This window comes from Scyliorhinus canicula, chromosome 2 (assembly GCF_902713615.1).
Source record: "Scyliorhinus canicula chromosome 2, sScyCan1.1, whole genome shotgun sequence".
Lineage (NCBI taxonomy): Eukaryota > Metazoa > Chordata > Chondrichthyes > Carcharhiniformes > Scyliorhinidae > Scyliorhinus > Scyliorhinus canicula.
The window spans coordinates 130775061-130787394 of NC_052147.1; the positions used below are offsets into that span (position 1 = coordinate 130775061).

At 48.6% G+C, this 12334-nt stretch overlaps 1 protein-coding gene across 4 annotated transcripts in view; it reads left to right on the forward strand.

The window, feature by feature from the left end:
- Positions 1-12334, forward strand: part of igf2bp2a (insulin-like growth factor 2 mRNA binding protein 2a) — a 246149-nt gene that overhangs the window by 140562 nt on the left and 93253 nt on the right. For all 4 annotated transcript variants that reach the window (XM_038786815.1, XM_038786799.1, XM_038786808.1 and 1 more), the window contains exon 5: positions 5721-5784. In XM_038786815.1, coding sequence (XP_038642743.1) covers positions 5721-5784 — 64 coding nt within the window. The remainder of the gene's footprint in view (positions 1-5720; positions 5785-12334) is intronic.

Here is a 12334-nt window from a genome sequence, read left to right on the forward strand (position 1 = left end):
TCTGTCTACCCCAATATATTACCCCTAATCCCATGCGCTTTAATTTTACAACCTAATCTTTTATGTGGGACTTGGTCAAAGTCTTCTGAAAGCCCGAACAAACCACATCCCCCGACTCCCCCTCATCAACTCCACTAGTTACATCCTCAAAGAATATCAGTAGATTTGTCCAGCATGATTTCCTTTTGTAAACCCATGCTGACTGGCTCTGTCCGATTCTCCCAGTTTTCCAAGTGCTCTGCTATTAAATCTTTAACAATGGACTCGACTGGAAAATCGGCGCAAAACCCTCACCGATTCTGGTACCGCTGAAGGGCAGCAGCGTCGCCGAGTGAAACACCCGCGGATCGTGCTGAAAATGGGCGGGTCCCGGGTCGCGCACACGCATGGCTAGCGGCCTGCACCGGCCGCACCATAAAATATGGCCATGGCCTTATGCGAAGCAAACCCGTTAACCGCAACCCCACAGCCAACCTCCTGGCCACCCCACACCAATCCCCCCCAGCCCCAATTCCAGCATCGGAATCCATTCTCTACCCGTTCTTGATTTCGCAATTGGGATACGGAGAAACCAGCCCAATACCGTTCCTCACTATTGTGTTAATTTCCTCTTAAACCAGCAGTGCAACTCCACTGCCTTTTTATTTTTGTCTGTCCTTCCTAAATACTGAATATCCCATGATGTTCAATTTCCATTCCGAGTCACCTTGCAGCCATGTCTCCATAATTCCGACTATATCATCCCCGTTTACATCTATTTGCGTGATTGATTCACGTTATTGCGAATGTTCCGTGCATTGAGGCTTATAAAGCCTTGTAGCTTGTCTTTTTAACCTGTCCCATTCCCACTGTTTTTCACTGTGACCCTGTTTGATTCTGACCCTTGATTTCTCTGCCTATCACCTTTCTTATTCCCCTTTTTGTCTTTTGTTCTTGTCCTTGTTTCTTCCTCCTCTGACTCGTTTATGTAGGTTCCCCACCCGTCTGCCATTTTAGTTTAAACCCTCCCCAATTATTCTGGCAATACTTCCCCTCGGACATCAGACTCAGTCCTGCCCAGTTGTAACCTATCCAGTTTGTATTGGTCCTAACTCCCCCAGAACCGGTCCCATTGTCCCAGGAATTTGAAAGTCTCCTCCTCGCACCAAGCATAATTTCCCCCAATTGTACTCCACCTCTCCTTGAGCAGTAAACTACCTTAATAGTGACCACCTCAAAATTCTCTTAGTCAGCCATGACGTATCCGTCAGACAGAGCCAATAAGGCATTGTCTTATCAACTAGTTATTTTCCAAATGCTCAGTCACTCTCCCCTACTGATAGATTCCACAGAAGCTGCTGCACAACAGACCTTAAACGTCTCTTGTTAAATTGACAGGCTGTGGTTACCTGGTTTTCTCGCTTCCATTCTTCTCAAATAATGCAGTGAGTGACATTAGCAACTTTCCAACCTAATGGTACAGTTCCCAAATCAAAAGAATGTTGAAAGATTATGACTAGCACTTTTACAATTCCCTTCGCTACTTTTTTTGGTATCCAGTTGTTTATGTGCTGCATATTGGGGGCATGTAGTAAACTATGGGGGACAAGCTTGGTTTAAAAACCTGTTGGCTGTAGGAAGAATGTGTGGTAAGGGATTTCATGTTGGTTTCTTAGGAAGGAGACAATGAGAAGTGGAATGACACAATATATGGCACAGCAAAACTCCGTGCTGCCGTTTATGCTCCACTCAAACCTCCCATCCTTTCTCATTTTATTCTCTTCTCCCTCGTATGTTTATCTCACTACTTCTTAAATGCATTTATACCACTCTCTCTGTAAATAAGTTTCTTTTTTATATTGTTGGCCTCTAGTTAAGTTCCCTCTTTGGTTGCCGCCTCGACTTTCTCTTTTGAGGAAAGTGGAATTGGCACTGTCTGCAATGTAGAAATTGTCTTTGATTCCAACGTTTACATTTTAAAAAAATAATTTACTGGATGTGGGCGTTGCTGGCTAGGACCGCATTTATTGCCCATCCCTAGTTACCCTTCAGAAGGTGCGGGTGAGTAGCCTACTTGATCCACTGCAGTCCTTGAGATGTAGGTACACCCACTTTGCTGTTAGGGAGGGAGTTACAGGATGTTGCCCCAGTGACTGTGAAGGACGGCGATATATTTCCAAGTCAGGGTGGTGAGTGATTTGGAGGTGAACCTCCAGCTGGTGCGGTTCCTAGGAATCTGCTGCTCTTGGCCTTCTAGATGGGAGTGGTCGTGGAAGGTGTTGTCTAAGGAACCTTGGTGAGTTACTGCACTGCATCTTGTAGATGGTACACACGGCTGCCACTGTTCGTCGGTGGTGGAGGGCTTGAATGTTTGTGGAAGGGGGAGTAATCAAACGGGCTGCTTTGTCCTCGATAGTGTTGTGCTTATTGTGTTGTTAGGAGCTGCACTCATCCAGGCAAATGGAGAGTATTCTAATACACTCCTGACTTGCGCTTGTAGATAGGGGCAGCCACAGTATTAATGTGGCTAGTCCAGTTCAGTTTCTGATCAATGGTAACCCCAAGATGTTGATTGTGGGAGATTCAGCGATGGTAATGTCATTGAATGTCAAGGGGCGATGGTTACATCCTCCCTTGTAGGAGATGGCCATTGCCAGTCACTTGTGTGTCGTGAATGTAACTTGCCACTTGTCAGCCCAGGCCTGGATATTGTCCAGGTCTTGCTTCATATGGACATGGACTGCTTCATTATCTGAGGAGTCACAAATGGTGCTGAACATTGTGCAGTCAACCACAAACATCCCCACTTCTGACCTTATGATGGAAGGGAGGTCATTGATGAAGCAGCTGAAGATGGTTGGGCCGAGGACACTACCCTGAGGAACTCCTGCAGTGATGTCCTGGAGTTGAGATGATTGAGCTCCAACCACCACAGCCATCTTCCTTTGTGTCAGGTATGACTGCAGTCAGCGGAGAGTTTGCCCCTGATTCCCATTGACTTCAGTTTATCTAGGGCTCCTTGATGCCAGACTCGGTCAAGTGCTGCCTTGATGTTGATGGCAGTCACTCTCACCTCACCCCTGGCATTCAGCTCTTTTGTCCATGTTTGAACCAAGGCTGTAATGAGGTCAGGAGCTGAGTGACCCTAGCAGAACCCAAACTGAGTGTCCGTGAGCAGGTTATTGCTGAGTAAGTGCCGCTTGGTAACTGTCAATGACTCCTTCCATCACTTTGCTCATGATGCAGAGTAGAGACTGATAGGGCGGTAATTGGCTGGGTTGGATTTGTCCTCTTTCTTGTGTACAGGACACACCTGGGCAATTTTCCACATTGCCGGGTTGCAGCTGTACTGGAACAGCTTGACTCGGGGTGTGGCAGAAATTGGGAACGATAGTTGTCTCAGGCACTAACTCTCTTCCTAATATCGGTAGAACATTAACTATCTGCCAGTCCTCTGACAGTACCCCCTTATCTAACAAACTGTTAAATATGCGTAATTTGGACCCCTGCTATTTCATTTCTAGATTCTTTAAAATATATGGATCATCCCATCCCCTTTTACTTTGAGTTTGATTTGGTTTAATTTAAGTGCACATGATATAATTTCTAATCTTGGCATACGACACCCTGTTCACCTGATCCCTCTCCCTGGTTAAATCGCTTATTTAGTGTAAGGAGCAGGAGTGGGCCATTCAGCCCTTCGAACCCACTTCACCATTCAGTGAGATCATAACAGATGTTTACTTCAACACCATTTTCCAGCACTATCTCCATATCCCTTGATGTTTTTAAGGTAAAGAAATCCTATTGATCTCCGTCTTGAATGTTCCTGACGGCTGAGCCTCCACGACCCTCATGGGATCCCAAGGATTCACCACCTTTGCCTTCACTGCCTGTGGGCTTGTTCTGATCATCCCCGGTCACCCCATTCTCATCCTGACCATAACCACCTATTCTTCCTGTAGCGTTTAAAAAAAAACGATTTAGTTTTCTGTCCCCGGATAATTCAATTTCATAGTTAGGAGAGCCAAGAAATCTTAGTTTGAGTGCAGTAAGAGTGTATAGAGGAGCCGCGCACAGGCTGTTAAGTGGGGATTTGCAAATTGGGAGGAATAGAAGACTCTCGATCCCCAGGGTAGGATTGGAATCATGTTAATGTGAAAGTGTTGCCACAGAGAGAAGCTGGAAGCTTGAGCGAGCTGTCGGGAGTGTGGCAGTTTACTTTTATTGTGTCTGCTGGATTTGGTTCCGGGCAAGTTCCAGGGAGCGAGTTCCCAGCACTTTTCCTCGCAAATTGACCTGAGCTTTTCTATCATTTTTTTTTACCTCTCCCAGGAGATCACATGGTTTTTGGGTAGGAGTGGAGAATTTATCTATAGTAAAGTTTCCATAGTCCCAGATGACTATAGGCTGCTGACACCTTTGAGGGGAGAGCAGACTGACTGGTGGTGATCTAATTTGAGGGTCACCACATCTCAGGCGAGGGGCAAGGTTGAGAAGGCTGAACTAATAATGACACACAAGATCAGAGGGGTCTTGCTCTTGCCCTGATCCACTCAGGCCAGCCCCAGAAGTCGGGAACTTCATTCAGTTTTCTTTTGGCAGATTTGAGTTTAATTTAGATTTGAAATCTGTTGAGCGGAGAAGTCAAATGTGTTTGCCTTTGGAGGCATCTGAGGTGATGGAGTAAAGATAAGGCTACGTTCGAGATCTGAGGACATGAAGCGACAGGGCTGTTCAATCGGAAGTTACTAATTATGACAGAACATTGCAAGGGGCCTGGAGACGTGATAAACACCAGAGCTGGATCTGGCATGGACGTCTGTGCCTTTTGAATGGAGGGGGATGTCAACTGGAGCATTGCCTCTGCATGAGTAGATCACTCAGTTTGATGAAGAATTAGTGAGATGAAGTCTCTTTGGGCATGGGAATGTTTGAAATGTTAATGAGACAGCGCAAGCAGTGGATAACCTGCCAAGATGAAGCAACAGTGTAACTGTTGATGTGTTATATCCTGTCAACTGTCTGCCATGGTGAGATTGAGTTAATCTTGGTAAACATTGAGTTTGTGCTAAAGTCACAAGGACCGAATGGCATCATTAAATTGGTTTAACCAGACTTGATGGGGCAGCTCACGAGTTTGTCTGTGAGGTCTGAATCTAAAAACTCAAGGGAAAGCTCCTGAAGGATCACCTGTCATCAGTAAGTAGTAACTATTATTCCGAAGTACAGTAAGTCGTCTTACAACACCAGGTTAAAGTCCAACAGGTTTGTTTCAAACACGAGCTTTCGGAGCACTGCTCCTTCCTCAGGTTCTCACATTGTCTAAGTCTCAGTATTGGCTAAAGCTTTGACAACGTATAGTTAAATTTATTCCACAGTATGCTGGTGACTTTCCAGATCAAACTATTTGACTAAGACCCCACACAAAACTGATATTCCATCGTCCGTGCTCCATGTTGTAAACTGATAAGAGAGGCCAGCTTACATTTTAACTCCAGCCATTGATACTCAATTTCAGATGTCCCCGCTTTCACTAAAGAATCACAGGTCAGTGATCAGAAACCGGAAACCTTAATTTTAATAAAACAAAATGATATTTCCTGTCGCACAATGCTTGCTGGGGCCATTCTGAAGGGGCTTAATTGCTGAAGTGTGCAAGGAAAGGAGGCGTTATGGATTTAATTGGATGAGTTAGTTCATGCAGTGTCGGTACTGACTGATTCTTTTCCGTCTCTCAGTTAACACAGATAGTGAGACAGCAGTTGTCAATGTGACGTATGAGACAAAGGAACACGCAAAGACGTAAGTGATGACAGGGCCTTTTGTAAATTTCGAAAGAACTAGCCTGTTGGCACTGGATTATTCTGTGTTGGTACCCAGTGTACTCTGTTCACCTTAACATGGGGTATGATTCTTCTGTGATTCTCTTAGCAACGCAATTTACTCTCACTGCTTATGCACCAATTTTGACGGGCAATTTTGTGGCAGAACTGTACCCACCAATACTGTAGTCCACTGTTATACATGAACAAGCCTGTACCCACCAATACAGTACCCCACTGTTATACATAGACAAACCTGTACCCACCAATACAGTACCCCACTGTTATACATAGACAAACCTGTACCCACCAATACAGTACCCCACTGTTATACAGTGACAGATTTGTACACACCAAAACTGTACTTCACTGCTGTACACGGACAATCCTGTGCCCACCAATACTGTACCCCAGTGTTATACGGTGACAGACCTGTACCCACCAGTACTGCACCCCAGTGACAGACTTGTCCCCACCAGTACTGTACCCCAGTGTTTTTTTAATAAACATTTTATTGAGGTATTTTCGGTATAGCAGCAACAACAAAATAAGCAAAATACATAAAACCATAAACGATTAATCGATTAATTTCCTGCAAAGAAGTTGACGGACGGTCGCCACCTCCGGGTGACCTCTAACAGTGACCCTCTCAACTTTCTCCAAACAGAGAAAGCTAGCCATGTCCGATAGCCAGGTCTCCGACTTTGGGGGTTTTGAGTCCCTCCAAGCTAGTAGTATCCGTCTCTGGGCTACCAGGGAAGCGAAGGACAGAACGTCCGCCTCTTTCTCCTCCTGGATTCCCGGTCTTCTGATACCCCGAAAATCGCCATCTCTGGACTCAGCGCCACCCTTGTTTTTAACACCGTGGACACGACGTCTGTAAACCCCAACCAAAATCCCCTTAGCTTTGGACATGTCCAAAACGTGGACATGGTTTGCCGGTCCTCCCGCACATTTTGAGCACCTGTCCTCCACCCCAAAGAATCTGCTCATCCGGGCCACTGTCATGTGAGCCCGGTGAACAACCTTGAATTGTATCAGGCTGAGTCTGGCACATTTTGCGGACGTGTTGACTCTACTCAACGTGTCCGTCCATAGACCATCCTCTATCTCTCCTCCCAGCTCCTCCTCCCACTTCAGCTCCTCGGTCTGCGTCTCCTCTGACCCCATAAATTTCTTGTAAATGTCAGTGACGCTCCCTGCTCCTACCCACCCTCTGGAAACTACCCTGTCCTGAATCCCCCTTGGCTGTAGGAGCGGGAAGGTTGACACCTGTTTACGAAGGAAGTCCCGCACCTGCAGATACCTGAATTCATTTCCCCTCGCCAACCCAAACTTTTCCTCCAGCGCCCTCATACTCGGAAAGCTCCCCTCTATAAACATATCCCCCATCCTCTCAATCCCCACTCTCTGCCATAACTGGAAACCCCGTCCAAACTCCCCGGGGCAAACTGGTGATTATCACAGATTGGGGCCCAGACCGATGCTCCCTCTGCTCCCACATGCCACCTCCACTGGCCCCAAACTCTCAGGGCCGCCACCACCACGGAGCTGGTGGAGTACCGTGCCGGCGGGAACGGCAGAGGCACAGTTACCAAAGCCCCCAAACTGGTGCCCTTGCATGAAGCCGCCTCCATACGCACCCATGCCGACCCCTCCCCCACCACCCACTTCCTGATCATGGCTATATTAGCCGCCCAGTAATAGTTGCTAAAATTTGGCAGCGCCAGCTCGCCCTCTCCCCGACTCCGCTCAAGCATTACCGTCCTTACTCGCGGGGTCTTGCCCGCCCAGACGAAGCACGTGATCACTCTGTTGACCCGCTTAAAAAAGGACCACTGAAATACAAATAGGAATCTCGGGAGGATCGTCATCTTCACCGTTTGCACCCTCCCAGCCAGAGACAACAGAAGTGCGTCCCATCTCTGAAAATCGTCCTTCATTTGGTCCACCAGCCGGGACAGATTCAATTTATGCAGCCGGTCCCATTCCTGCGCCACTTGGATGCCTAGGTACCTAAAGCTTCCCCCTACTAACCTAAACGGGAATGGCAGCTCTCCCAGTTGCCTCTCCTATCCCCTCGCTCACTCTTTCCCACGTTAAGCTTATATCCCGAAAACTGGCCAAATTTCCCTAAAGCCCTCATGATTTCTTCCATCCCCTCTAGTCTGTCTGAAACGTACAGAAGCAGATTATCAGCATAGAGCGAAACCCTGTGCGCGCCCCCCCCCCCCCCCCCGCCAACGGCTCTATAGCCAGCGCAAACAACAGTGGGGAGAGGGGGCATCCCTGTCTCGTCCCCCGGTGCAGTCTAAAATAGTCCAATGTTGTCCTATTCATCCATACACTTGCCACAGGAGCCTGATACAGCAACCTGACCCAGTCAATAAAGCCCCGCCCAAATCCGAACCGTCCCAGTACCTCCCACAGATAATCCCATTCTACCCGATCAAAAGCCTTTTCTGCGTCCGTCGTGATCACTACCTCCACCTCCCTACCTTCCGGGGGCATCATGATCACATTTAACAACCTTCTTACATTGGCCACCAACTGCCTACCCTTAACATACCCCGTCTGGTCCTCCCCAATAACGTCCGGAACACAATCCTCAATCCTGGAAGACAAGATTTTGGCCAGCAACTTGGCATCCACATTTAACAGGGATATCGACCTGTAGGATCCACACAGCTCCGGGCTCTTGTCCCGCTTAAGAATCAGCGAAATCATTGCCTGTGAGATCGTCGGGGGCAGCACCCCTCTCTCACTTGCCTCATTGAACATCCTCATTAACACCGGCCCCAATATCCCAGAGAACTTTTTATAGAACTCACTGTGCACCCGTCCGGCCCCAGGGCTATATCCGACTGCATGGCCTTCAGACCCTCCACTATGTCTTCCAACCCGATCGGGGCCCCCAGCACTTCTACCAGCTCCCCGTCCACCGTTGGGAAATTCAGCCCCTCCGAGAAGTGCCTCATCCCCTCCGGCCCCGTAGGGGGTTCCGACCTGTACAGCCTGCTATAGAAATCCCTAAACGCCTTATTCACCCCTGCTGAATCACTAACCAGGGTTCCCATCTCCGTCCTTACTTTCCCTATCTCCCTGGCTGCTTCCCTCTTTCTAAGCTGCTGTGCAAGTATTCTGCTGGCCTTCTCTCCATTCTCATATATCACCCTCCTCGCCTTTCTCAGCTGCTCCACCGCCCTCCCTGTGGTCAGCAAGCTAAACTCCACCTATAAACCTCCGCCATTCCCTTAAAAGCCCTGCCTCAGGGGTCTCCCCATACCTCCTCTCGATCTGTAGTATCTCCTTTACCAGTCAGTCCATCTCTGCCCTGTTCACCTTCTCCCTTTGGGCCCGGATCGAGATTAGCTCCCCTCTGACCACCGCCTTCAGTGCTTCCCACACCACCGCTGCTGAAATTTCCCCCGTGTCATTGACCTGCAGATAGCTCTGAATACATTTCCTCAGCCGCTCGCAAACCCCTTCATCCGCCAAAAGTCCCACATCCAACCTCCAGTGCGGGCGCTGGTTACTGTCTTTACTAACCTGCAGGTCAACCCAGTGTGGAGCATGGTCTGAGATTGTGATCGCAGAGTATCCCGATTCCACCACCCTGGCCAGTAAGGCCCTGTCAGAATAAAGAAATCAATCTGGGGGTACACTTTATGCATGTGTGAGTAGAAGGAGAACTCCTTCACCCTCGGCTGCCCAAACCTCCATGGATCCACCCCCCGATCTGCTCCATGAACCCTCTTAGTTCCTTTGCCATTGCTGGCACCCTGCCCGTTTTCGAGCTTGACCGGTCCAAGCCAAGGTCAAACTGTGTTGAAGTCCCCTCACATGACCAACCTGTGTGAGTCCAGGTCCGGTATCTTCCCCAGCATCCTCTTTATAAACTCCACATCATCCCAATTTGGCGCATACACATTCAATAATACCACCTGCACCCCCTCTAGCTTCTCACTGACCATGATGTACCGACCTCCCACGTCTGAGATTATTCTACCCGCCTCAAACACCACCCGCTTATTGATCAGGATCGCGATCCCTCTAGTCTTTGAATTAAGCCCGAGTGAAACACGTGACTACCCCCACCCATTATCTCCCCCCCTTCATACAAACTCCAACATCAAACAATCCCCACACAATTGCCCAACAGAAAAACATCAAGATCAAAACAAGCACACCTCCATCTCCCAACAGTGCAAATGAAAACCGTAACTCACTCAGCTCTGCAGCTGGTTCCAAATGAATGCAAATGGCATCACCATCACCTTCCATGAAACACAAAATGAGAAACTGTTTACAAAAAGAGAAACAAAACGAAAAAGAAACAAAAACATGAACATTGCAGCCAAGTTCAAAAGTTCTCAATCCATCACCAGCCCTTTTTCGCAAAGTCCAACGCGTCCTCAGGCGACCTGAAGTAGAAGTGCTGATCCTCATGCATGACCCAGAGACGGGCTGGGTATGACCCAGGCATGACCCAGAGACGGGGCAGCGTGGTAGCATGGTGGTTAGCATAAATGCTTCACAGCTCCAGGGTCCCAGGTTCGATTCCCGGCTGGGTCACTGTCTGTGCGGAGTCTGCACGTCCTCCCCGCGTGTGCGTGGGTTTCCTCCGGGTGCTCCGGTTTCCTCCCACATTCCAAAGATGTGCGGGTTAGGTGGATTGGCCATGCTAAATTGCCCGTAGTGTCCTAAAAGTAAGGTTAAGGGGGGGGTTGTTGGGTTACGGGTATAGCGTGGGTTTGAGTAGGGTGATCATGGCTCGGCACAACATCGAGGGCCGAAGGGCTTGTTCTGTGCTGTACTGTTCTATGTTCTATGTTCTATAACAGCCCAAACTTCACCTTTTTCTTAAAAAGAATTGACCTAATCTGGTTGAAGCCTGCTCTCCTCCTGGCCACCTCTACAATCAGGTGCTGGTAAACCCACAGGATGCTATTGTTCCACTTACAGCTCCGTGTCTGCTTGGCCCACTGTAGAATGCCCTCCTTGTCCGAGAATCTGTGGAGTCTTGCCACCATTGCCCTCAGGGAGGTCTCCCATATGCGGCTTCCTCACGAGTGCTCTGTGAGCCCTGTCCACCTCCAAGGGCCGGGAGAATGCCCCATCCCCAGCAGCTTCTCAAACGTATCTGCGATGTACGCCCCAGCATCTGCTCCTTCGGACCCCTCCGGGAGCCCAATGATTCTTAGGTTCTGCCGGCGGGACCTATTTTTAAGGTCCTCCACCTTCTCCAGAAGCTTCTTCTGCTGGTCCCTCAGCATCCCCACCTCCAGCTCCACCACAGTCTGATGTTCCTCCTGCTCAGCCAGCGCCTTCTCCACCTTCTGGATCGCCCGATCTTGGGCGTCCAATTTATGCTTCAACCGCTCAATCGACCCGTTTATCGGGTCCAAGCAGTCCCGTTTCTGCGTAGCAAAGCCTTCCTGAATGACTTGCACCAGCTGCTCCATAGACTGCTGGGTCGACAAACCAGAGGTCCAGCCCTCCGCCATGCTGTCTCCCGCTGCAGCTTCAGCCCAAGCCTTCTCTGTCTTTCTGTTTCTGCCTTTACAAGCAGTTCTAGTCCTTCTCTCCATGTACCGATGTGGGAATTCAGTACACAATTGCCTCTGTCATCAGTTTTACAGTTCAAGTCCGGTAGAAAATCGGGGGAAAAGGTCCAAAAGTCCGACCCGAGCGGGAGCCACCAAATGTGCGACTTACTCCTTCATAGCCTCCACCGGAAGTCCTTGTACCCCAGTGTTATACAGTGATAGGCTTGTACCCACCAGTGCTGTACCCCAGTGTTATACAGTGATAGGTTTGTACCCACCAGTACTGTATCCCAGTGACAGACCTGTACCCTCAAGTGCTGTACCCCAGTGACAAACCTTCCCCACTAGTACTGTACCCCAGTGTTATGCAGTGACAGGTTTGTACCCACCAGTACTGTACCCCAGTGTAATATCCACCATAGAATCTTGGAGGTTTACAGCATGAAAACAGGCCCTTCGGCCCAACCTGTCCATGCTGCTCACCTTTTACCACTAAGCTAGTCCCAATTGTCTGCATTTGGCCTCTAACCCTCTATACCCAGCTTTCCCATATAATTGTATAAATGCTTTTAAAAGACAAAATTGTACCCGCCACTACTCCTGCCTCTGGCAGTTTATACCAGACGCTCACCACCCTCTGTGAAAAAAATTGCCCCTCTGGTCCATTTTGTACATCTCCCTTCTTACCTTAAACGTATGCCCTCTAGTTTTAGATTCCCCTACCTTTGCGAAAAGATGTTGACTATCTACCTTACCTATGCCCCTCATTATTTTATAGACCTCTATAAGATCACCCCTAAGCCCCCTACATTCCAGGGAATAAAGTCCCAGCCTACTTAGCCTCTCCTTATAACTCAGACCATCAAGTCCTGGTAGCATTCTCATAAATCTTTTCTGTTCTCTTTCTAGTTTAATAGTATCCTTTCTATAATAGGGTGACCAGAACTGAACACAGTATTCCATGAGTGGTCTTACTAATGT